General features: G+C 41.7%; 1 protein-coding gene across 1 annotated transcript in view; it reads right to left on the reverse strand.

The window, feature by feature from the left end:
• Positions 1–27,519, reverse strand: part of nf1a (neurofibromin 1a) — a 158,088-nt gene that overhangs the window by 2,770 nt on the left and 127,799 nt on the right. Inside the window, exons 42-56 of the mRNA XM_042338430.1 lie at positions 26,811–27,025; positions 25,693–25,754; positions 25,214–25,328; positions 18,388–18,489; positions 18,107–18,247; positions 16,893–17,019; positions 13,604–13,735; positions 12,717–12,846; positions 12,177–12,334; positions 9,761–9,883; positions 8,659–8,786; positions 7,693–7,793; positions 6,055–6,197; positions 4,327–4,373; positions 3,714–3,930 (exon numbers count right to left, since the gene is read on the reverse strand). Of these exons, the coding sequence (XP_042194364.1) occupies positions 3,714–3,930; positions 4,327–4,373; positions 6,055–6,197; positions 7,693–7,793; positions 8,659–8,786; positions 9,761–9,883; positions 12,177–12,334; positions 12,717–12,846; positions 13,604–13,735; positions 16,893–17,019; positions 18,107–18,247; positions 18,388–18,489; positions 25,214–25,328; positions 25,693–25,754; positions 26,811–27,025 (1,941 nt within the window). The remainder of the gene's footprint in view (positions 1–3,713; positions 3,931–4,326; positions 4,374–6,054; positions 6,198–7,692; positions 7,794–8,658; positions 8,787–9,760; positions 9,884–12,176; positions 12,335–12,716; positions 12,847–13,603; positions 13,736–16,892; positions 17,020–18,106; positions 18,248–18,387; positions 18,490–25,213; positions 25,329–25,692; positions 25,755–26,810; positions 27,026–27,519) is intronic.

The raw sequence follows: 27,519 nt of genomic DNA on the forward strand, positions 1-27,519 counted from the left end.
GACAAAGCCTACACTCTCAGACTGTGCTATTAACATCGTACTCTACCTTCAGACATCTGGGATATGCTTGGCTGAGAATTATTTTACGCTCACAGCACTAAATTACAGCCCTGATCTAAATTATGGAAATAAATACTAATATTTAAATTCTATTGAACAGTGAGATTGTTCTTGGAAGAAAAAAACAATCCTCCCTTTGGATCCTCAACCTCACTTGCAGCTCCTGAATAATAATCCTTGCAGTTTGGTTGTAGCGGCCTTGCAGGTTAGGAGGATGTAATCCTCAAAGCAGCAGTCTCAATCATAGGTTTCATGGCAGAAAAGTCTTCCAATCCAATGCAAGATCATTGTGAGTCATTTACAGGCCGTGTGTGAAAGGTAAATATGAATCATCTTTAATTCTCCAATCTTATTTCATCACAGGTGTTGAAAGGTGCAGTGACCAAACTTGTTCTACTAATGGATTAGCTGGAAGGGTTTCCCCATAAGGGGCTGCTGATCTGAAACAGCCTTTCTTCTGCTGGGGGTTTCTTGGTGCTGGTGGGATAATCTACACTGCTTGAACACACCTCCTGGTGTCAGAGCCAAACTGGTACATATCTGGGAACAAATGACCTTTGTTTACTTTATCCCAATGTGGTTGAGTGAGGGTCCCTCGATGGGAAGCAATGCGTGTCCAGCCTTGGGCAGGAAGGTCGTGACAATACTCTCGAGCGTATCATGCTGAGCTGTGTTGCCCATCAGGAAGCTCGAGGGAGTTCATGGTACTTACCATCCACCTAATGAGGGCTCAATCCCATGCTTGTTGGACATCAAACTAGTGACTATCCCTGGGGGATAAGGGGGAGTCTATTTAAACAGGAATATTTAGAGGAGAAAAAAATTAAGTCCACTACAAAATACGCAGTCACTACATTTTAAAATAAATCCTGTAAAGTGTTTTGAGATGTCCTCCTGATGTCAAAAGTGCTTTATCAAATGAAAAGATTATTATTATTAAGTAAAGTTCATGTGAGAAAATGTTTGCTGGAGTTATCACAATTTCTTGCAACAGATTTTGAAAGCAATACCGATAGCGGACTGGAAGCTTTGGGTTAGTTTATTTTACATGGGATATGACCTCCTGTGAAAGCAGCTTCAAATCTCGACAGGAAAGAGAACAAGCTTAAGTGGAGTTAAGGGGTCAGTCCACATTGAATTGGCACAGTGGAAAATCAAACGCACATAAAAGCAGTATTATCCTTTATGGTGAACGAGATTACAAAACGGCAACATGTCATAAAGAATGAAAAAATAAGAGTACCTTTGTGACAGAGTCTGCATGAAAACTGCTGATTTAGAGCAAGGCAGAGAAGCTTCACAGAAACGAAATAAAAGAGAAACACAAGCGAATGAGGATGAGAATGAACGAACGTGACAAACATTTTAAATGTTGCATTTTTTTCCCCACTGCTGGCAAAAGGACCACGCATCTTGTACACACTGTTAACTCTTTATTAATTTCTTCTATCACACCCCGCCCCTCCATGAATATTCTCCCTTCTCTCTTGAAAGCACCTCGATTCCTTTTGTCCTTTTATTTGGGACTCGGTTTCACAAGCATTAAGCATCTTCTGGAGCCCTAAAAACCCAAGTCCATTATTTATGCACAAGTCAGACTTGTGTCATAAATAATGTTGGCAAGTTTTTTGACTGAAGAGGTCTCAATTCTGAGCCCAATCCTGTTTTTATCTGACGTCCACACACACTCACGTCTAGCAGGGGTTGCTGGGCAGCGATTAGCAGTGGGCATCCTGGAGCGATGAGGCTAGTTGTTACGCTTCACCTCTCACACCAACTGAAATAAGGTAACTCACGCAAAGGCCAGTGATTGAACCTGGAACCTTCTGAACAGCTCAGATATTCATTGGCTTAAGCTTGTCTCATTTTCCAGAAGTCTATGACTAGGGAAAGTCTGGCAATGAATTTGCACAATATTTGTTATATTAAGTGTTACAGAGGAAATGGAATGGATGTACACAAAATAGCCTTAGTCATTTTAGAGGTGGAATTAATGCTGTTTGCGGATTTCACTAGTTGAATGTTTTGTGAGTTAGAGTTTCAATATGGACTAACCTGACAAGATTTTAGAACATAAACTTCTGAGCAAAATATCCTCATAAATTCATGCTTTTGTAGGGATGAGGGCTGCTCTTCATATTTAAATATAAATACAGAATTGGCTCTATGAAGTGTTTATATGATTTACTGCAGCGGTAAGCAGCGTCGTAATGAAGAAGCAAGGCTGATCCATAACCTGAACAAGTTCCTCCAACAATGTGAACAACAGTTCAACCCCAATCAACATGGTTTTATATCCAAGTTTATACTCGGCTTATCCAATCATTAAACTGAAACCAAAATAAGCACTTGATGATTCACTGGTTGAAGAAATCGCACTGTGGTGTACATGGTACTTGAGTGAAGACTGGTTACAGTTCCTAGATTAATGCTCAGCTCACAGCTATTAGTGATCATTTTAAAGAATGTTATTTTGCTAGGAGCAGCATTACAGTGAGAAAAATCTGGTATGGTTTTTGGTGAATTGCAATATATAAGGAGCTAGAGTGAGATGACCAGTCAGATAACCTGAACCAGCCCAGGCAATCCAAAGTAGCTGACAAAACAGACATTGATAAAATAAGTTGGATCAAGTCCAACCTCAGGACGGAAGCACTGTGAACAACTAGTAAAAGGTTTTTGTCCATTAAAAGAGAACACACACAGGAGTGCGCATCTACAATATTACTCTGCAGCACAATTACAGACACACACATCACAATAAACTACCTTCTAACTCTACCTAAACACTAAATAGAAACTATAGGCCTATCAGGGGGTTCCTGATTGCCAGCACTATAGTTTACATCTGTACCAGGCATTTTCTGAACATCAGCAGATGGCTTCCAGTAGGGCAATGTCGGAGACCGTCTACACACTAGACAGTAACAAATACCCCAAAAAAAATAGGGGAGGGAGATACAGGAAGCAAAACAAAAGAAAACTTCAGTGCATGCATAATGACAAGAGGACAGGTGGTTAAGCTGAACATTAAATATAAATAGAAATGAAAGCATTGTATATCAGAAGCTTAACCATAAATTTTCAATAAACAAAGAGGTGAGAATGCTACTCGACCAAATTGAAATCATTGATCACATCAGCAAATATGTACTTCACTCTTTGATTCACAGACTTCATATTCACGTACAAGAGCAAAACCTTGTGTGCACAGACCAGCAAGGTAACAGTTTGATTCCTGGTGTGTGCCCAGTTAACTGAGCCAGCAGAAGGGAAGCCATGAGGATGAAGGAAGCAAGTCAGCAATGAGAGTTTGGAACTGGGTGTGGTGAACAAGCTTTCATGGCCCAAATTTTGTTGAATGCTGCAGTAAAGTGGGAACAGAGAGAGAGGTGAGGAATGCATGGATCCGGTTGGGAGTAAATTTGATGGATTATATAGAACAAATTCAGGAGGAGAAGTGACTTCACGGGATGAGATCAGAAAGTCTTTTCAACTGAAATAATTTGTCCTTACTTTTAGTGAACTTTTCAGAAGGCATGAAGGAACAACGTGTAACTAACTCAAGAGTCCGAAGAGACAGCAGAGTGGCAGCAAATAAAAGCAAAAAACAAGGTGCATTCATGAGATGCACAGCAGACAACTGCACTAACCTGGGGAATGCTGTGTCGTTGCCAGTGAGGTCATGGAATTGGAGAGGTTGAGGTTGGCAGTAATGCTAAGCTGGCTTTGGACGGGGGGAGGGTAGGGGGAGGTTGGTGTGCGCAGAGACTCCTCCGTGGATTCTTCATCAATTCCAGGCAAATATGTATCAATTAATGCATCCAGAAACTTCACAATCAGCTCAGCGTAGTCTGGGATCTGTGTTTGCTGTTCAATGGAAAACATTTTTAAAAAATAACTGAAAAAGGCCTCCTACCGTTATCTGAATTTAAAACTTTTTTTAAGAAACATCACATGCAAATTCTTAGGTTTGCCAAAGCTCCAATCTGATCAAAAAATTAAGATATTCGCAACTGAACTGGATATTACACAAAACAATTGTGATCGGGTCAGATAAGAGCTGAATGTAAACACCGATGCAGTAACATTTCCAACTTGGTCTGACGTAATGTAATTTTACTTTCTGTAAATGTTAACATTCCTTTTTAACCAATGTAGCTTAAAAACAAACAGCAATATCTTGTGAAATCTAGTATGACCGTTTAATAAAGAAGGTGCAGAATTCACTGCTGAGCCAAAACACTTCAAGAGCTTCAGTCTCACCTTAGAAAAAGGTCCCGCAAACCTCCACAACCCATTGAATCCAAAGCCTGCAATAGGGAAGAGATTGTAAGATATAGTGATTGGAACATGCTGCTTACCTAATGAAATATTTAAGAGATCCCAACAGTCCTGCCGTCTAAATGGGTTCTTTTGTCCTTGACCAAAAGCCTCTGTAGTACCTGAAGACCACTGAATGCATGAAAACATCACCCCCATTCAAGCTATTCTCAAGAGAACATTCTTCATCTGTGTAACGTACGCGCCTTGAATACACTTGTTCTAAGCATTTATAGCTGTACCAGGAAAGCTATGCCTGGTCTCTAGTTTAGTGCCCTCAATCAGGGTTTTGGTATTTAAAGCATAAGCTATCTTTTGACTCACAGAACCCTCTACAAGCTTAACCCTGGGCTCGGAGTGTTCTATCAAAATGTGAGAGGTTCCATAGCAAAGGAGATCAGGCTCGTGAGTATTCTGCAATGTCACAAGACTCCAGGGGATGGTCTTCTATGTTTCCACCCTTGCCCTCTCACAGAGAAAACTTTGAAACACTACAATGAGCTGAACTCTCCGATTCCTTGCCTTCTCCGAGTTAAATGGCTAAACAATAAACAAAAGTTTCAGGCGTTGGTTTAATCTTTCCTATAAGTGCTGTCAGGGACTAATTTGGCCCTTGATGATTCCTGCCCTATTCAACAGGGAAGTCCACGGCATGTTTGTACTTGTCGAAGTGAAGAACGCCAATATGAAAAAATAGAACCCAGTTCCATTTTAAGTTTCCGTCAATTATTCCCAGGTCAGGGTACAACACAACAACTTGCACTTTATATAGCAGCCTTCACGCAGGGTAGCGTCTCTGAGAGCTTAACAGTGGTGGAGCCTGACTCAGAGCCGGGGGGTGGGTGGGGGGGGAGGAAGCTGTAAGCATGGTCGAAGAGGACAACATAGTCTGATGTAGAGTTAAATTACCTTTACTGTCTCAATTACATACGTGAGCTCAACCTTACAAGAGACAACACCTGCTGCCCAAGTGGAAGTGTTTACATTTTCCACACCAGTTATTTGTTGGCCTCTCTGAATAAAATTGCTAATCTACAGACTTACAACCACGCGAGGCTGAGCTGTGACTGCCTGCACCCATTTCAAATAGAACCGCTCAAATGGTGATGGGATAGGGAGGTCAACAACAACAACTTGCATTTATACAGCGCCCCTCACGCAAGGTAGCGACCCGGAGCGCTTGACAGTGGCGGAGCACAACTCCGAGCCGAGGGGGAGGGGGAGGTGACCGTAGATACGGTCGAATAGGAAGGTCGCGACCTGAAAATGGGAAAGGAAGGGGCAAAGTGGAGGGATAGAGGAAGAGTATTCCAGAGTTTCGGGGCATAGTGGCCGAAAGCGCGGGCACCAATGGTGGAATGGAGGGCATGGGGGACATGCAGTCGAGCGGAGGCAGCGGGTTGTGAGTTGGGGCGTAAGCAGGTCGGAGAGGCAGGGAGATGCCAGGGCATGAGGGATTTGAAAACAAGTGTGAGGATCTTTAAATCGATCCATTCGGTGATGGGGAGCCAGTGGGATGTGTTTGATCCCAGGTTACGCAGGTGAATAGGGCATTGTGTTTTTCTACTGCACCAACCAGGATCTTGGCACAGTGACAGCAGTGGGTATTAATCTTCCGAGTTCTCTCCCCCTTCCTACCTCAAAAGAAACAAAATCAAAAAGAGTATTTACTCTGTAAATATGAAGGCTGATACTGGGGTGGTGACTCTTCATGGTAGACCACACTCTGCACTATCCCATGGATTGGATTCAATAGATTAGGATCTTGGCACAGTGACAGCAGTGTATTAATCTTCGAGTCCAGTAAATTGTGCCTAGATTGTACAAAAGAAAATAAATACATGGAGCTTTTGAAGACTGATAATCGAGTATAGAAAACATAACCAACTTGAATATCACAAATGCATTTAAAAAGTTCATCCCATCAAGCTTTACTGGAGAGGTTCAACAAGTTGTTTTAATTCTACTCTCTTGGGCAAAAGGCTGGCATCATTTTGTAATGTCTTGCCTTATTGCTGTGTAGGAACACGCTGTGTAGGAACACTCCACCTCAGTTTCTCTGCTGAGGAATTATTCCAGAAGGTGGCATTTCTGATCCTTAGTGGCCCTGGTCATTTTCTTTTTAAAATTCCAAACCACTTCAAATCATGTTGCAACCTTATTGCAACACCTGACTTGGAAATGGCTGGGCCAAAGCAAACAGGTCCAGGTTGTTTTGAGCTGAAGTGCAAACAATCAAAAAAGATATTTGAGATTCATTACAATGACTTGTTTCGACTTTTTTTTTATAGCCCTTGCTTTTGAAGGTTACAAAGCAGCTAGGCTTCCCTCTCGTCTGCTAAGATTCGAAGCACTCCTCAATCGTGTTCTTCAGCAAATTAAACTATCACGGACAGAGTTGTTTCTACACTGGTAAACTTCATTGTTTGCCCTCCAGCAGTCGAGGCATTGGTTTTAGAATTTTCTTTCGATAAGAGAATAAGTCACTTCAACAGAACTCTATTGCAACCTTATATTTGTGGCTGACACCTCTAGTTTTGTTACTTTAGCAGGTTTTCTTACTGTATTCCATTCCTGGAGGTCATCCATCTCTTCTTCAAAAGTATATTTTAGTACACAATCCTCTGCTCAGTGTTTGACTCCCATTAACTTGTGTATGTGGTCGTCATTGCTGACTATTTTTATGTAGTTCAGCTCATGACTGGGAATCAATAGGGTGGACGGCTTCTCTGGATCACGCAGCAGGAAGGACGTTCTTGAAATTCACCAAAGGTCTTTAAAAAAATCCTTGCATTTAGTTTAACACTATTCACATCATAGGGATATCCCCAAGTGACAGTGTATTTGTAGGCAAACCCAGCCTCCAATTTGCAAACAGCATACATGGCTGTGAAGCGAATGATCAAATTTTGAGGGGATTGTTGGCCAGGACACTGGGAGAAACTCTCTTCTCTTTTCAAATAGTGCCATGGGATCATTAATGTTTTCCTGGACTGGCAGACGGGACCTCGGTTTAACATCTTATCGAAAACCCACATATCCAACAATGCAAAACCCCACCCAGCACTGCGTTGGGAGTGTCAGGTTAAGACTATGTGAGTTCAAGTCCCAACACGGGGCTTGAACGCACAACTTTCTGACTCTGAGGCAAGAGTGCTATCACTGAGCCAGGCTGACACACACACACATTTAGAAAGGAGATGCTGTACAATATCTACATATTGCCAATATTTTTCAAGATCCCATCACTAAGGATTTCACAATCCTCTGGGAGAACGGACGTACATTACAATGAGCAAAATAACTTACACAACTGGAAAGACTTTAGGGAAGACGACAGTCGCTTCAGCTAAATACTCGTACAAGATCCGCTGATCAAACTCATCTGTAGTGTATTTCACCAGTGTTGCCTTTAAGAAAAATATAGATTTATTAGTGAGGTTAAATGCAATGTTTAGATTTTTCCAAATGCATCAAAATCAGAAGTATTCAACACCTCAGCCCTGGAGATGGACAGAATGATGCAGTTTTACTGCATGCCACTTGGTGGAGATAAAGACAGAATGCAGAACATTCAAACTCAGTCCCAGACCTCCAGACACTATTTATTCTGTTTGAGTAACTATTTTTTTTACTCACATTCAAGCACAACAATAAATAGTTCAAGAGCAACATAATTATTTGTTCATAAGCTGCATAGAAAGAGTGCCATAAAGCACTGCGAACAAAAAGAAACGAAACAGAGAGAACACTTCTCTTGCCAAACACACTCCTCAACGTTCTCCAACTTTCTGCCATGGTAAAACTGCAAAACGTGGCTTCTAAAGGGTTCCAGCCCCTTGGGACATCCTCCCGACGTCAAAGGTGCTATACAAATGTAATTTGCTATTGTTGTTGGTGGTTCTGCTCAGAAAAGTTTCTGAAAATCCCAGTGCATATGCATATTGTAATGAGGTTTTAAAAACTTTTCGATAGATTTCTGCTATAAAATACTATCTCGGGATACAGTATGTATGTCTAGTGACTGCCATAATGGTGGAAGGAAAACGAAATGGAACGTGGTCATCTTTCGCCGAGCAAATTCTTATGTTCTTATGCACTTTATTTCTCCCTCTCCTAAATAGACTAAGTAATTTATTCTGAAATGCAAATATTATTTTGACTGATTTATAATAAACCTTATTTAAACATCAGTCACCAGAAAAAGGGCCAAACAGGCTGGATTAAAAAAAACTCACTATAAGCAACAGATGTTAAAGTGGAAGTAATACGTACAAGAACAGTCAGCAGCAGAGCCTGGATCTTCGGGTCAGTGAGGACCTCTTCATCCAGAAGCACATTTGATTCAGATACGGAGACCTTCCGCAGGTGAGGGTGCTGCTGTGAGGACATTCTCTGGTTCCCTAAAACAGTGAGGAAATTTCAAACGGAGATTGCAATGCACTGATGACAACAAAACACAGTTTTAATCAGCCAATTGCACACAGCAGTGTCCCACAAACAGTTGTGGACTGCGCGACCAAATTATTTATTTATCTATTTATTTTTGCTTGAGGAATTATTATCAGACGTGTGGAGTAAGGAAACTTGCCCAAGGTTTCACCCTGCCGGGAATCGAACCCAGGTCTCTCGCTTGTGAGGCGGGTGCTCTAACCATTGAGCTACAGGACTCCATAATCCTTGCATTTGATATAATCCCTCATCACGTCTTCGAGATGTCTCAAAGCGCTTCACAGAATATATTGTAAAGTGAATTGACTGTATATTTTGTGAGCATGAGCGTAAGCGGTTTCCATGCAACCCCAACCAGCTTCGTAAAGGAGCATTATAGCATGACCAGTGACGCCAATGTGCACTCACACAGAAAGCTGGGGGGTTCCTGCGCTAAAAAAATTGCTGGCTTCCGGATAACCAGGTCGCTGACACTTCCTGCATGCTGTATCTCATCTCAGACTAGAATTTTTATATTGCACGACAAAGGTGCCAGAGAGAAGCAAGCCACCCTTAATTCTGATAACAGTGAAACCAACGAACGAGAGTGAACCAGTTCACAAATACAAATCGAGTGATGTTGAACCGTGAGCAAGTGTTTCTACTCACGATAAGGTGACTTTTGATCGAAAGGATATGCAATAATAATAAGTAATAATTCTTGCATTTGATACAATGCCTTATCACGTCTTTGAGACGCCTCAAAACGCATCACAGAATATACTTTAAAGTGAATTGACTGTACATTTTGTGGGCGAAACGCAGCAGCCAATTGTGCACAGCAGCGTCCCACAAACAGTCGTAATAACACAAAGGATAATCTCCAGGGAACTCAGATGAGGAGAGAAGCAAACTAAAAGACCCCATGAAAGGTGGTCCAATTTACCCATTTCAAAAGGGTGCTCTGCCACTCGCCTCATCTTCGGTGGCGTTGTAATGCCAGATTCGATCTCCTGTCTCTTTGGTGCTTTGTTGTCTGGAATCAAGTGGTCAAAACTTTTCCTGGTACCTGAGACACAAAAGAGTCCATCATTCATTCATTAATTCAGTCTGAAAGAGCGCGTGTACCACTGGGTGGCAGAAGCTACCCAGTGATGTGAAATGAAGGATGTACAAAAGAAAACACATTTCCGTTAGCTCATGGTAGATCATTTCCTCAGGATTACCTTCCATTGAGGTGAAGTTTACATGAATTGGAATTAGCTAAGTTTGAGTGGCTGCTCTCCTTATTCAATTTGTATCCTGTCTTCTCCACATCCTTATATACTTCAGTCCTTTTCCAGAAGTCTTATGGCAGGGCCCCAACACCTAAAAAAGCAGCTCTGGCAGAGTAGCCAAGCTTCCGTGTACCCAGTTTAATAATATATTCATTTCTATACACTTGGGTCACCATTTTGAGCACAGGTTCTCAAACTTTAGTAGTCTGAATTTATTTTTCTGAGAAGAAAGCGACTGAGTCTAAATTTAAACCATGAGTCAAAGAGGCAGCTTGACAAAACCACAAAATCTGCATTTGATTCCACAGAACTTTATAGAGTTTCACATCTACATAAGACAAGAGACAGGAATGGGAACATGATGAAACCCTTGGTATCTTGCCGTTCATGACGAGGTGGGTGACAATAGGGAAGCTTCTGCATTTTCCCCTCCAAAGGTTTCCTGATCTCTGCTTAAGGCAATGACTCATTCTCAGAGATAAAAAAAACAGTATGTTGTCTGAGTGCTAACTTTACATTTGTGAGCTCATTCAATGAATGCTGACATAACATAACATGTAGGAGCAGGAGTAGGCCATTCGGCCCTTTGAGCCTGCCCCACCATTCAATCATGGCTGATCTTCTAATCTAACTCCAGCTAATAACCTAACCCTGCCTTAACCCCATATCCCTTAATCCCTTTTGCAATAAGAAATCTACCTATCTCAGTCTTGAATATGTTCAAGGACTGAGCATCAACAGCTCTTTAGGGTAGTGAGTTCCATACATTCACCACCTTTTGAGTAAAGAAGTTCTTCCTCAACTCAGTGCGAAAGGGCTGGCCTCTGATTTTAAGGTTGTGACCCCTGGTTTTAGTTTCTCGAACCAGGAGAAACAATCTCCCACTATCTACTCTATCATGCCCTTTGATGATCTTATAGGTTTCTATAAGATTCCCCTCTAATTCTTCTATATTCTAGAGAATATAGGCCTAAATTGGTCAGCCTATCTTCGTAACTCATCCCCTTCATCCCTGGTACTAACCTAGTAAATCTATGCTGCACCCCCTGACCATGGGATGGGAGGCATCACAGCGTAGCTCAATCCTGTCCTCATCCAGTATCTACTGTGTCAACATCATCACTGGATAGCCATTAAGAACCATTTCCTTGTTATCTCCTTGGCCTAGGGACATTTCATGCAATTTAGAAAGATAAAGCACGGATTGAAACACAACAACAGAGGCACACACTGAAGAGTGCAAATAGCCATTGTTCAAAAGAGTTTGAAGGTTTCCTCTCAAAAATAGGTGGAGGGGATAGAAATCTCCATTTTGAGCAGGTTTCTATTTGGCGGCCTTCATGAGGTTTTGCCGATGAGATGACTTGAATTGAGTTGAATCAGATTTTTTACTGCATGAGAATATCTAAACATTTAAATATATACACGCACACAGCATACTAAGTGGCAGGAAGTGGGCTGCAATGTCACAATATACTCTAGGTAAATTGGGAGTCCAAAATTATAGATAGTAGATAAGTAATTTGACAATACAGCAGTCCCAATAAATAGTATCTGTTGTGTTGGAGTTTGAAACCAATGGTCAGTGCTAAAATATAGGCAGCTGTAAATCAGTACTTTCCTTCCTCTAATCTTTGACATGAAGGAATTAGCTTGTTTCCACCCTTGTGAATAAGCCTCATTAATTTAATGCCAGACAATGGGAATGATAATGTAAAGAGAAGAACCTGAAACTGTAGTGCTACCAGATCATGGTCAGATTACCAGTGCACGATCCAGTTTTGACACAGTGTGCAATATTGACACACAATAGCTTTCCTGTAAACTCACCATCAATTCCCCACACCCACACTCCCATTGCAACAAAGAAATTGCATGTAATCCCTTCAGGGCATAAGTGCTTGAACCAACTAAATAGCCAACAATTAATCAGCCAACAATGTCAATGTATTTGAATAGGGCACACCCTGCTGATGGCATTCTTGCTCTTGAAGATTATTTGGCCCATATGTTCCTGTGAAATAAGTGCATGCCCATTGAAACAGGAGAACGGAGCTGTATCTGCAGATGTTAACATTTCCTTACCTAGCAGTTTTTTGGTGTTCGCCTGGGAAGGCTGCCCCATATCCAGGCTCATAGACTTGCGTGTCCTTGGGCTAATCTGTCCCACAGGAGGGTAATTAGCAGCTAAATGCCTGTCTGAGGCTTTGGGCGAGGCCCATGGCTGGCTTTCTCTTAGGGTTCTGTAAGGAGAATGGGTAAGTAAAAATAAAAGTCAATAAATCCCACACAGACAACCGGTTTAAGAAAATTCAATGCGCTTATTCAATCAATAAAGATCCATTTGGTAAAACCATCAAAATAATTTCATATAGGTCGGTGCAAGATGCCCAATGCAAAAAAGGGTCAAATGGCTAATTTAATACACAAGTCTAATTTTGCCCACAAAAATATACATTCACTGCACTTTACAGTATATTCTGTGAAGAGCTTTGAAACGTCTTGAAGATGTGATAAGGCGTTTCATGAAATGCAAGGATTATTATTATTATTTATTGTTGTTGTATTTACAGATCTGGAACAGATAGCGATAACTAATGGCAGACGATAAAGAGGTGCACAGACCTGGAGCTTGTATCAGCAGTGTGTACAGAATATGTGTCCATGGGCTCCATTGAAACATCAGACAGCAAAAGAGACTTTCTGTGCTTCAGACTACATCTACTCCTTACTTCCTCTGAAACAGTCAGCAAGGCTGTGCAAAAACAGAAGACATTTTTAATGCGATTGTTCAGTATTTTCAGTCGACATCCGTTAATATTATATCACTTCTTTTAATTGACGACATCAGATACGACTTAGGACATAAACAGAAAACAATCCAGGAACGGCAGTGCTATGAGTGCTTATAAGAACATAAAAGTTTGCCAAGAGAAAGAAGACCAAGGTCCATCTAGTTCGCCTTCCACCATCCTGGCAGTCGCTTGACATGTCGTGTCGGAAACTATATGCTGTATCCCGAGATATTATTTTCTAGCAGAAATGTATCTAATTTGTTCTTGAAACAAACAACACTTTCTGCTTCCACTCTCCCCAGGGAGCCTGTTCCATACGTTTACTACTCACTCACTGAAGTAGTGTTTCCATAGATTTGTTCTGAATTTACCGCCTTCAACCGCAGGCCGAATGGGAATCTTAAAGAGGAAGCTAATCTCCCTCATCCTTCCCTTCCCAAAGGGGTTGGATTCCTTTTTCCTTTCATAGTTAATCTTTGGTTCCTTCATTGGTCAATGGGGGTTCCTGAATGCCAGTTTCACCTGTCATTTTAACATGGTTTCTTGCCCCACTCTCAATCAGTGGTTTTGTTTATTCTCAGTTGTTTCACAAGATGCAATACAATAGTGAGCTCAATTTAAAGAAGTTACTAAATGCAACTATTCTCACCACATTTAGCATGACAGCATCAATTCCACAAGTAGTTGCAAACCTAAATAAATACGACTGCTTCTTACCAGCGAGATAAGCCACACTTTGCGTGTTAACTTCAAATTTATCACAGTTTCTGTGCTTGCCCACCAAAGCAAGTAAGGTGTGCAAAATTCTCACTGTTCTGGCCACTGTGGTAGGAGATGGATGTCTGTACCCTAAAAGGGAAAATAGAGTTTTAATAGATGATTAATAACTAACTTTTCAGTATTTAATTTCAAAACTTTCAAGTCCAAAACTGGTTACATTACAGATTTCCTTCTGAAGTAAACCTTATTGACAAATAGAATCTTAATCTTTAATGAAGATTACTTTAACCTGTAGTCTTTCTGAATTTAATAAACGTTCCTAAAACCATCAGGTCGTGTAGTAAATCTGAGATGTGCTACAGTTTAGAAATGCATTGCAACCTGTGTTACTCTAAACCATGCTGTCAGAACCAGATTGTGGGGTGGTAGTACATTTTCAACAAGTTTCCTTTTGGATCTGTTCCCTCCCCCTTCACATAAAATAATAATCCTTGCATTTGATATAGCGTCTTATCACGTCTCTGAGACGTCTCAAAGTGCTTCACAGAATATACTGTAAAATGAATTGACTGTATATTATGTGGGCGAAACACGGCAGCAAATTGCGCACAGCAGTGTCCCAAAAACAGTAATGATTGAAGTGACCAATTTTTTTTAAGGAATTATTACCCCCAGAAAAGGGATCGGCCAATCAACTAGCAACCGGGTCCCTACTTACTGCTAGAGGCGTGTGGAGTAAGGAAACTTGCCCAACCTTTTGCCCTGGCCGGGAATTGAACCCATGTCTCTCGCTTGCGAGGCGAGTGTTCTAACCTCTGAGCTACAAGACTCGTCACAAGATTGATTTGAATGAAGAATACTCTTTGGCCTGTTTGATCTCATCCTTGCAGAACACCCACCCTACTGTCTTCCCATCAGAGCTTTGAGGTGTTCTTTAAATGAGTGCATTGTCTTGGCCTCAACCACCTTTCCTGGTAATCTGTTCAGATAGTTAATTACCCTCGGAGTAAAGAAATATTTCCTGGTGTGTATTCTGAAATTGCCCTTTGTAATTCTCAAAACATTGCTTGCACACAAGAGAAATTAGAATGACCACCTCTTCAGATCTGCTTCTGTATAATGACCTTGGGACCCTCAGGTTTACTCCCAATACAGAGTAAATACTTGCTTATAGAGAGGACACAATCCCTTGAGTCTTGTCAGAGGTGACTCTCTCTTACATATGTTTCAATGCGAGATTCACTTTCTCTTAACAAGTTGATCGGTAGTGGGGCCTTGTACTTGATCTGGGCACACAAGGTTTCCCCTCCTCCAATTTGTACCAGGAACTGCAATTTTCACTCAGTTAGCTGGTGTCAGCTCCAACTCCAGGACGACTAGTGTCCTGACCGACTACCTGTCCAACATCAAGCCCTGGACGAGGGACAACTTTCTCCAACTTAACGTCAGCAAGACTGAGGCCCTCCTGATTGGCTCACGCCAGCGCCTCCGCACTTTGGGCGCTGGCAGCATCAGCCTCCATGGCTGCACACTCAACCTCACTAAGCCAGTCAGGAACCTGGGTGTCTTGTTTGACCCCGAACTGTCCTTTCTCCCCCACATCCGCGCCATAACTGGCATTGCCTACCACCACCTCCGCAACATTGCCAGACTCTGCCACTGCCTCACCCCTCAGGCTGCTGAAACCCTCACCCATGCATTAGTCACCTCAAGGCTTGATTACGGGAACTCCCTCCTCATTGGCCTTCCCAACTCTTCGCTTCACAAGCTGCAGCTTCGTTCAGCGGGCTCTGGCCTGCTCCACGTCTCCTGCCCGAACCGCCCTACCATTGGTGGCCGAGCTTTCAGCCTCTCTGTCACCACACTCTGGAACTCCATCCCACAGTCCCTTCGCCTCGCTTCCTCCCTTGCCTTCTTCAAGGCTGGTCTCAAGACCCTCCTCTTCAATCGTGCCTTTGGTTGCCCTCCCAGTTCTCTGCCTCACCCCTACCCCATGCTCAGGTCCTGACCCCTGAATGTCCAGTGCCTTGGGATATCCTCCCAACATGAAGGGCGCTCTATAAATGTAATTTTGTTGCTGTTGTTGTCATGTTTGTTCAAAGAGCGAAGGCTCAACAAAAAATGGAAGTGACTCATTTCCTTGGACACTTAAGACTTCTTCAACAAATCAATAGTCCATGGCTGCAATTATATTGTGCAATTCATAACATGTAAGTAAATAATTTCAACACTTTTTATTCCAAGTAAGCAAACCTCAAGTTGAACCCAATTGCTTAAAGAAGTTTGTATTGACAGGTTGAGAAGGTTCCTAATATCTTGCATCCTTCTCAACAGAATGCAGCTGGGAGGGGTGATTACAAATGATGATGGGTTGTCTTTAAAGAGTAGTATACTGTATTATTATTAATATTAATAATGAAGGGGCCAATGCTGAATCTGTACAGTGAAACTTATCACTGCAGTAGATGAGGGCAACAAGCCAAAAAATAAGGGAGAGCAAGCAGCAGAGATGCTGAAACTGCAGCAGCTGAAATGTACCTGACTTTCAGATCTGGAACTAAATCTGCTTGTTCAGATGAACTTTAAATATATCATGACACCATTTGAAAAGCAAAGGGACTTTCTTCCAACGAACTGGCCAGCAATCTTCCAGCTAAATTGGACGTTGTGGCATCTTGCTATGTACAAAATGGTTGTCTTACAATTGACTTAATTACTTTCAGCAATGTTTTGGTGTCATAAGGTGCTATCAAATAATAGTTTCTTCTTGTGCACATTGTGATTTTCTTTTAAAGAACACAAATTAATTCTACCTTAAATGGAATACAAAAGGATTGCAGAATGAAGAGTCACAAAAGAAACACACATTTTGCAGGAAATATTAATGTGTAAAATGACACTGTTCTTCCATTTCTCTCAGCAAAGTCAATCATTGTTCAACAATGGCGAGAGGGTCAGTAACCCGAGGACAAAGATTTAAGATAGTTGCCAAAAGAACCAGAGGGTGGCAAGGAGAATTTTTTCCACACAGCAAGTTGTTCAGATCTGGAATGCATTGCCTGACAAGGTGGTGGAAGCCGATTCAATAACAACCTTCAAGAGAGAAGTAGATAGATATTTGGGGAGGACAAGTTTGTAGGTCTATGGGGAGAGCGCGGGGAGTGGGATTGAATTGGATAGCTCTTTTAAAGAGACGGCATGAACACCATGGGCCGAATTGCCTTCTTCTGTGCTGTATAATTCTATGAGAATTGTTCAACAAACTTAACAATTGTTCACTACTCACCTTTCAGCAAGTGTCCGACTAGTGCAAAGTTGAAGTTGGAGTTGAAATTGAGACCGACAAAGTGATCCATTTGCTTACAGTGCCACTCCAGAGGCTTCCGAATCTCCATAAATACCTCCTCTGGACTCTGAAAAGAGCAAGAAAAATACCACAATGAATCTTCACATAGAGCTGAGCTGTTAGGGTCTGGGGAAAAGGCAGAGCAGTGTGACAATTGTCTCGCTTACAGAGTACAGACATGATGGACTGAATGTCTTGTAAAATGATTGCTACTGAATAGCAATGTTTAACAATACATTTTTGGTAATCAAACAATTCAGTGCGAAACGGGCAACCTTTCTAAAAATTAAGATTTAATATTCTTTTGATTTGATTGGCTTTGAAACTTGAAAACTGCATTGTTTCTTCTTTTTGCTTTGGAAGTCAGTTCAGACTAAAAGTTTCTGTAAAGAAATTTGACTTTCATATTAATTTAATTTCTGTTTCCTGCTGCCATTGCGGTGAGGGAAACAGGAAGTGAAAGAGTTGATATATCAACTGGCCAGATTTTACTCTGCGACTGCTTTATGTTTTATGTCAAAAGTCGATTTCCCAGAAAAAAACAAAAAAGACTGAAATAATTTGATCACTAATGAAACTGACGGGAGGTTTGAGCTGAATAAAAATTGAACCAATCAAATAAAGTGATGAGAGAGAAGTTTCACTTATGCTAATGACTGGGAGTATACATCACCTGCACTAACAGTAGCATTTACAGGTGAACATAATGAAATTGACCACACTTCTCAGTAAGCAAATAGCTAGGGTTAAGAGCAGTTTTATTTGTAGTCGAGCACTATGGTGACATTCGTCACCCACTGGCAGCAGAATGAGAGACACAGACATCCTACACTAAACTCGTGATTGCAGTTTGTGCTGTTTTTAGTCATCTTTTCCCCTTCCCCCACTCTTTAGCTTCCTCCCACAGCAGTTTGGGTGCCCAAACAGTGTTGTGAAGCACTTTGAGACTTCTTCCTAACATGATAGGCACTGTGTAAATATATACTATAATAATGTTTTACATTCAAGATGGCAAAAAAAAACAACAATGTACTTGAAACATTTGCATTCAATCTTTGGCTTGGCCTTTGTAAAAGTCTGCTGCTCAGAGCACTGCAAGAAAAGTTTTATAAAGTCTTTGACTGATTAAATTTCAGGTATTTGGATTGCCTCACCTTGTCATTAAAGACCTTAAGGCTGTCCAACGTATGTAGGTTCTGCTCCAGCAGTGCTGTACCAGCAGAGTACAGATTGACTTCATCCAACTGCAATACTGCAACTGCCACCCAAAAGAGGGCCTTGTGCATGTTGGAGTCCTAGTAAAGAGATAACTTAGTCAGCGAGGCAAACCAGGGTATTAAACTTGCAGGATAAATAAACCAAATGTCTTCATTCGACAAAGTCCGAGCTGAAATCAAAGCAAGCTGATTACTTTCCATACCAAATATGTGTTTACCTTGTTGAGCAGTGGTTGGAGCTTGGTCAGCGCTATGACAGTGGCTTCTATCAAAACCTGGCTGTTGTGGTTGTCTGGGCCTTTTAGACAACTCTCCAGACCCTGTCCAGTGAAAAGAATGGCCAAAATAGTTAATTAACTTCATTTTTAAGATAAGTTTTAATGTAGATGTACAGGAAATGCTCAGCCAAGAGAAGAGCAACAACGGCGCTTAAGGGAATTTAAAGAACATTTGCTTACACAGCAAGCATCCCGGGCCAAATATAGTATGGGCAAGTTACTGTGTAAATGTTCATTGTACTGCACATCTTATGCAGTCTCAATTTGAGGTAGTTTAATGCTGTGTACTTGGAACTATGCTAACACTACCTCATCCAATTGTTACATTAAGCTCTTAGCACAAGTACAGCTTGCATTTAAAGAGCGCCTAATTCAAGCAAAGTAACGTCTTAGAGCGCTTTAGTAACAGAAAGAAGACAGAAAACCTTTGTCTCATTGGGCCTAGTCAGAGTGGAATAATGTGCTACATAGTCACTAGACAGTTTTCTTTTTCTCTTTACCCCTCTACTCAGGTGGCTCAAAAATAATGAGTCATCGAGCAAATACTAAGTGCAATGATTAAAAATATCGAATTGCTAGCTACAAATTCAGGCTTTAGGCTACACATGACGACAAGCCTATTTATATTGCAGCATCACAACCACAGCTCTTCTTCTAACACTACCAACAGCAGCTCTGCTGATGAATGCAATGCTGCAAAATACATAGCAGCACTGTTACCTCCAGAGGCAGTTGCCACTATAACCTGAAATGGGTTTTCCTACCATCTCCATAACTAACTGGACCCAGAATACTGGGGTAAATGGTCCCTCAAACTAGTTCCAAATACTCTGCCTGCCATTTCTTCTGGCTAACGGCAAAAAGCTGTATAGATTAGTGAATGCAACTGGTCAGACATAAGTATGGTATCTACTCTGTTCTCAGTGAGAGGGGAGCTTCTCAAGTCAAAATATCCATATATTTGAATTTTTAAATGCACCCATTACATATTGGATGCCTAAATCTGAACTTTACACATAGCCGTTATTTAACTGATAAAATGTACAAATATTTTCCTCCTCAATCAACAGACACAACCCTGGAAATGTAGAACAATATTTACAAGTCAATCAGGACACAAACAGGAAAGTTCAGCTCTTTAAGCCTCTCCTCATAAGTCTCTGGATCATCTTTATCAACTTTGTCTGAACCCACTCCAATGTTTATCTGCCCCTTTAAAGATAAGGTACCCAAAATTGCCCACATTATTCCAATCTATACAACAACTTATTTCAACGTGTAGCCAATTACAATATCACACTGGATGAATGGTCACTTTCAGTTAATTGAATTGTACTCTTATCAGTACAATTTAGCAGTTAGCTTAGGATGAAACAGACTCCAGGATTCATCATTAACCTTTGGTATTAGACAAAGTGAATAATCAATCCCAATTACGCAGTTTACCACCAATATGGTTCCTTGGTTAATTATCTGCAATTCTCCTGTATTCTCTCTACTCATTTGTTTACACATGGTGCGAATACACGATTTACACCTGACGCATAATAGTTTGCACAAGACTTAATACACATGGAGCTTAATAAATCCCAATCTACTGATGAAGGAGAAAAATGTCAGCAAATATATAGAGCCTTTTTTTAAACTTTAAAAGGACTGCAAGGCTGAGTAACTGAGCTCTTTGACTCGTACTGAAATCTATCACTTCGCAGCATGGTTAATTGCGTATATATTTAGTAACTGTGTTACAGTTGGCGGTTCTGTAAATAAATTCACTATTTTGGACTGTACATTGCTAGTCTATGTTGTAAATTCTGCTTTTAAAACACTTGGTAGCATGCAGAAAGTACACGCACCTCCAATACAGATATTATTTCTTGCCCAGAGACTCCAAAAGCAGAGTGCAAACAGGTAACAGTATTTCAGTTCACACTGAATGAGAAAGTCCCTTTATAGGATGAGCTGTGAGACTGCTACAGGAGAAACAATATTCTACAAATCTCTAAATATAAAAAGACACATTTCAAAATAATACTGATGCAACAGCAATAATTTGCGTTTATATAGCATCCTCCATTGCAGCTAGCAACTTGGAGTGCTTTTCGAATGACAGGGTTGGTTACTGGGCAAGGGAGAAGGGAAAGGGGGAGGTGACCATAGGCATTGTCGAAGAGATAAGTTTTAAGGCAGGACTTGAAGACATATCCACCCGTCTGATAATAATCCCTCAAAAAAAACAATAATAAATTGGTCATTTCAATCCACGACTGTTTGTGGGACGCTGCTGTGCGCAATTGGCTGCTGCGTTTCGCCCCCAAATATACAGTCAATTCACTTTACAGTCTATTCTGTGAGCACTTTGAGACGTCTAGAAGACGTGAAAAGCGTTATATCAAATACAAGGATTATTATTATTATTATATAGAAAGAGGGTGAGATGAGGGAGAGGAGAGAGTTCCAGATGTGAAGAGGTATAGAATCTGAACAATTCGTCACTGATGCTGACGTGGAGAGGGACATACAGCAAGTCTGAATTAGCCATGTGGAGCAGGCAGGTAGATGAGCAGGGTAGGAGATGCTACAACAACTTGCATTAATATAGTGCCCCTCATGCAGGGTAGCGTCCTAGAGTGCTTAGGGCGAGGACCATGAAATCGATTGCTGGAACACCAGAATGGAGCCTGGAAAGAGCCTGCTAACCTCTTATCAATCTGTCCGCTCTCTCCACTCAGCACACTCTGGCCTACTCCATTTCCCCACCCGGCTCACCACACTATCAGCAGTTGGGCTTTCAGCCTCTCTGCCTACACCCTCTCGAACTCCATCCCACATTTCCTTCGCCTCGCTCCCTCCCTTTCCTCCTTCAAGGCACATCTCAAGACCCTCCTCTTCGACCGTTCCTTCGGCCACCCTCCTATGCTCCCTGCCCCCCCCCCCGATCCCGACCCCCAGTTCAGGTCCGTAACACTGACCGTCCAGCGCCTTGGGACATCCTCCTGACGTGAAAGACGTTATACAAATATAATTTTGTCGTTGTGTATATCAACCGTGTCTTATTATGCTTGGCATTTAATTGAATTGATTTAACTAGCTACCAATTTCTGGCTCAGCAAATACCCTGAATCATTTTTTTTCTACTCTGCTGTCGTAAGCGCTCACCATGTTAGTAAAAAGAGAAAACAGACCAAAAAAGAGATTTTGATTTGTAATCTTGAGTGAATTTTTCGAACAGACAATGACACAAGATTCCAATAATAACCCATGTATAACCCGGGTTATTTTAAACACAACTAAAATATTTTAATTTTGATACTTTTCCAAAACCAGTCTCGAAAATAAAACCAGGAAGTATGTGTTCGTCTAACTGAGTGTGTGTAGTTGATCCCTTTACATCGATGAACTGACCTGATGGAAAATGGTACAAGCTGCTGAACTGGGAGAGGAAGAGCATGTGAAGGTGGAAATGAGTCTGCTAAACAATCCATTGGCCAAAATGAAAGGAAATAGACTTCATCATTTAGAAGAGGCATGATACAATGAGACGAGCATCGAGCATGTAAGGGGTGACCAAAAAAGTTGTGATACCATTACAATGTCTGATAAAGAAATAGTGATATTTTGAGGCTTTTTTTTTAGATGATAGGGTAGATACCACAATTTTTTGGTCACCACATGCTTCGGGGTTAGCTGGTTGTCTGACACATGTGGGAACACATCTACCGTGTCTGGAATGAAATGTGAACTCTCTCCCTGGAGGATAGCACCCCTCTCACCCAATTCAGTAGAGCATTAAGTGGAGGTAAGCAACAGCCAAGGCTTCAGGACCCCAGAGGGTGCGTTGGGATATTACCAGAGTTTAACCACCACCACCACCAACAAATTACATTTGTATAACCCTTTCATGTCAGGGGGACGTCCCAAGGCGCTGGACAGTCAGGGATTTAGACCTGAGCAGGGCGTTGGGATCAAGAGAGTTGGAGGGAAGAGAGGGTAAGAGTAGGAGGGTGCCCGAAGGAGCGATGGAAGAGGAGAGTCTTGAGATGTGCTTTGTGGGAAGGGAGGGAGAGAGGCGAAGGGACTGTGGGATGGAGTTCCAAAGGGTGGGGGCAGAGAGGCTGAAGCCCCAACCACTGATGGTTGGGTTGGCCGAGTGGGGAATAGGCAGGAGCTTGCTGAACAAAGGGAGTGAACAGATCGAGATGGCGTTAGCAGGTCACAGAGGTTTGAAGGAGCAAGGCAATGGAGGGCTTTGAAAGCGAGGACAAAGATTTTGAACTCTATCCTCTGGGGGATGGGGACCAGTGGAGCTGGGCGAGGATGGGGGTGATAGGGTCACGGAGCCCTGGTGCGGCAGAGAACACGAGATGCAGAGTTATGAATGATCTGCAGCTTATCAAGGGAAGAGTTGGGAAGGCCGACAAGCAGGGAGTTGGCATATTCGAGCCTAGATGAGGGCTTCGGCGGCTTGAGAGGGGAGGCAGTAGCGGAGCCGGGCAATGTTGCGGAGGTAGGGGAAGGCAGAACGGAGCATGGCACAGATGTGGGGTAGAAAGGACAACTGAGGGTCAAATAAGACGCCAAGGATCCAGATTGACTCAGTGAAGTGGAGTGTGCATTCATGGATGATGATGCTGCCAGTGCCTGAGGTGTGGAGGTGCTGACTGGAACCAATCAAAAGAGCCTCGGTCTTGTTGACTGTAGAAAGTTAGCTCTCATTCAGGACTTGATGGCTGACAGACATCTGTCAGGATAGCAGTGTTTCCTGGAGTCGAGGGTGGAGGGTGTCATCCGCATAGACGTGGAAGTTGACCCCATGTCTGCAGATGATTTCAACGAGAGGGAGCATATAGATGTTGAAGAGGAGAGGATCAAGGATAGAACCATGAGGAACTCTGCACAAGATCGAGCGGGTACTGGAGGAGAAGCCGTTCAAGGAGACAAAGTGGAGACGGTGCAACAGGTAGAATTTGAACCAGACAAGGACAGGACCAAGAAGGTTGGGGTGAGAGGAGAGGCGGCACAGGATAGACTGGTCGACAGGTAAAACTAGCTAAAACTGCCCAAAGCTTGCCATTGATAGCACTGTCTGGTGTAAACTGCCTGCTATTTATCTAGGTAGGACCACAATTGGGGCTTTGGCATGCAGGGTTAAAAGGAGCCAAGTGGGAAGAATTCCTGAACTCAGTTGCCGTCCAAGAACCATCTTAAGACTGTCAGGGCCCCCGACAGTACAGTCAGATAGAGAGCACAAACCATTGATCGAATTTCTTAGCAAACCCTATAATGTGCAGTGATCTACAGCAATATAACAATTTGGAAACAGTCTATACATTCCCATGGTGTAGCTGAGGAAGTAACAGATAAAGCAAGAGATATTCTTGGTTTTCTCCCCTGCAGCTCAGCTTGTTCCACAACGATGATAAACCCTCCCACACACTCAAGGTTTGGTAAAAACTTCAGAACACAGCAAATCTAGCATCTGACAAAACCTACTGCTACACTGTGGAAAACTTCCCCCAAAACATTCACTGTTATGTCAGTAGTATCAAAACTGAAAATGCTTGTGCTGTATTTAACACATATAGAAGTGTATTGAGGCAGGTAGGTAGAGAATTCCAGCACAAGATGCTCCTGTATGAAAAACGTGAGTAGCACTAAATGCTGGAATTGGATAGCATTCATCGGCCCATCAAATCAGGGGCACTCCCCATCACACCAGGGTGTTGCTAATACTCTTCATCGATCAGATCAGTGTTTACTTCAAGAGCTTACTAATGTATAAACCACAGAGATAATGACTGGAAGGTGGATGCACATGGAAGAAAATTTGTTCAGGCCCCAAAGTAATAATAATAATAATCCTTGCATTTGATATAGCGCTTTTCATCTCGGAAGGACGTCCCAAAGCGCTTCACAGAACACACTGTAAAGTGAATTGACTGTATATTTGTGGGTGAACGCGGCAGCCAATTGCGCACAGCAGTGTCTCACAAACAGTCGTAGATTGAAAATGACCAATTTTATTATTGTTTTTGGTTTTGGAGGGATTATTATTAGGCTCTGTGTGGAGTAAGGAAACTTGCCCAAGGTTTCGCCCTCTGCCTGGAATTGAACTCAGGTCTCTCACTTGCAAAGCGAGTGCTCTAACCACTGAGCTACAGGACTCCTGTAATAGTGGACTCGCTCGTGAATGCTACTGCTGGTACTTATTCAGGAGTGAACAAATACTATCTCTGCACTGAAGTAAATACACAAGATTTTTTTACATTTTTTTTTGCTGTGAATAATGACTAATAATGACAAAGAGGAAACAGCCTCACCTTTGCAATACTCATTTGATGTCAAGAAACATGATTTAATGATCAATGATCATGAACTAATCACAGGATTGATGATCTTGTGCAGAGATAAGTTTCACAGTCTGTTTATAGAGCAAATACATGAGCAAATAAAATCTCTGTGATCAAAGAGGAAACAGCCCAGCTATCCTGAACGCTCACCTTTGCAATTTCTGTAACACAACATGCTAGACAATAAGTGGGTAAAACCTAAATACAACACACTTCAGGTTATTAATCAATTCTGTCCTGACGCTATCATTTAAAAACTTTTAACACTTCCACCATTCACTGTTCACAGAGCACATTTTTTTCTTGACTTTTCTTAAAAAAAATCTTTGTTAAGTTAAAATAACTTCACAGACCTGAATTAAGAACGGCGGTACAAGTGAAAAGCCTCTGATAAGCACGGTAATCTTGTCACTCACCTTACTGAGGATCCGAATGATTTGTTTAATTTGCCCGTGGGTCACTCGTTTACTGATGCAACCGAATACAACAAGTGCTCGTGGTTGGAGAGAAGGGTTGTACTGGAATGCAAATCTACGTGGAGAAAAAGACAATAGTAAATAACCAGAAAAGCTAGAGGGAATCCCATCCACAGGCAACGTGCTGTAAGGGCATCAAACCTGCAGTGGAACACCCTCAGTGTGTTAGAAAAAATTAAAAACATTTTTAACAGCATTACAGCTGTTAAAACATTATACTATTTTTTTAAAAAAATAAAACTATACATGGCAAAATGGGACCCAAATGACCCAAACACTGTACCAGTAAAATACCGAAAATACTTTTATTCCTCCCATTATGCAAGCCAACATACAAATCTGAGACCGTTGTTGTCAACTGCAAAAAAAAGGAATTGATAATTCATCTTTCGTGCAATTCGTAGATAAGCCAAACGTACTTTTGTGCTAATTCAGTCCACTGGTCGAGCCACTTGCAGGTGGGTATATCCCTCATGCAGGCCTGAAACAAAGTCATAACAGTCGGATTACAATCCATTATTAAATACAATGAGTCTCGCCGAATGTGTTACTGCGTTAGCAACGAAGAGAAACACTTCTTCAAAATATAATGGATTAGAAATGAAGTGAACGTTGTTGTAATAACAAATATGACAGCAAATTTGCCCTAGCAATGTCCCATAATTAATGAGGTGAGAAGCCAGTTTGTTTGAACTTGGATTAGGATGAATTAGGTCGGGAATACATGTTGGGAGATTATAGGAGAAGGACCCCAGATATCTTTGAGAGAACGGCAGCAGTGTGGTCCACCTTTACATCACAAGGGAGATAGAATTTAAAATTAATAATAAAGACTGAGATTATTAATGAGATGGGAGGTAATGATTTGGAAATAAATAATAAAATTGTAGACAATATAGAACAATGTTATGTTAAGAAATGTGACAGCAACATCCTACAAAGAAGTGAAACTACAGTTGTGGAAGGACATCAAGAAAAAAAATGTAAAGAGAAGAAAAAAAGCTTCAAAGTTTTGATGTTATTCATCTCGGTTTACTCAATGTACTCAATATAAAATAGGATATCATGTATTTTAAATCAAACCATCAAAAACATTTCACGTAAAATTCATTACATTGTGTCAGACTGGCTCAGTTGGTAGCACTCTCACCTCGGAGTCAGAACTGTGAGTTCAAGCCCTTAGTTGGGTCTTTGATCTCACAAGTCTAGGCTGACACTCCAATGCAGTACTGGGGGTAAGCTGCATTGTTGGAGGTGACGTCCTACGGATGAGACATCAAACCAAGGTGCCATCTGCCTGTTCAGGTGGATGTTGAAGATCCCATGGCACAAGTCAAAAAGAGAAGGGAATTTTCCTGCTGTCCTGGTCAACAATCCCACAAATAAAATTAGTTACTCACTTTATGGGACAATGCTGTGTGCGTTCACCTACAAAATATACTGTCACTACACTTTACAATATATCCAGCCGGAGTATAAAAAGCTAACCAACTGCGATTTTAACTGCCTCACACACTTCTCAAGCATTCCTTCTTACCTCCATTATTTCCAGCAAGGCTTCAGTGACAGTTTCCAATGACGTCAGGGCAAACGTCTCCCGCTCGTAGGATCCAGGCGAGAACGAGCGATCCCGGTAACTAGATCGGAACGCGATCACAGCAGCTGATTTGACTTTACTGATTCCAAACAGCAGGTAAAACTTGGGCAATGAAAACTCAGTCAGACTCAGCCTCAGCACTTGTTTTGTTTCCTCTGTTAGGAAAAGACGGGAAGAGAAGTTAGTTTTAAATACAGTTTTACGGGCATATTTCTCTAACTGAACACATTTCAAAAATTACATGTAAATCAGCATTGTGCAGGTATGTTCAAGCAGCAATAAGTCACATACATACGAGTGTTACCCAGTTGGCTTCCGATAGGAAAAGCCATCAACATCACTTTCTGTGCAGGATGCCTGACATCATCTAGTGACGCAAGTGACATCACGGAGGCTCTTTTTGGGTATGGCTCACATGCGTGTGCACAGGAAATGACAACCTGGAAGTTAACCATTTTGTGCTTTGTTTATATAACGTGGTCTCCGAGCACTTGGCCCCCAAGGACTCTGTTTTAACCAGGAGCCCCTGCATTTGTAATACTTGCTAAATCATTCCACTTGATTTCTTTTTGCCAATTTTGAGCTTTAAGTTTCCGGTCCTCCTCACTGCAGCTGTCCCAAATGCTTCTACATATGGTGACCTGACCCA

The sequence above is a fragment of the Callorhinchus milii genome, unplaced genomic scaffold, assembly GCF_018977255.1.
Source record: "Callorhinchus milii isolate IMCB2004 unplaced genomic scaffold, IMCB_Cmil_1.0 Scaffold10, whole genome shotgun sequence".
NCBI classification, from domain to species: Eukaryota; Metazoa; Chordata; class Chondrichthyes; order Chimaeriformes; family Callorhinchidae; genus Callorhinchus; species Callorhinchus milii.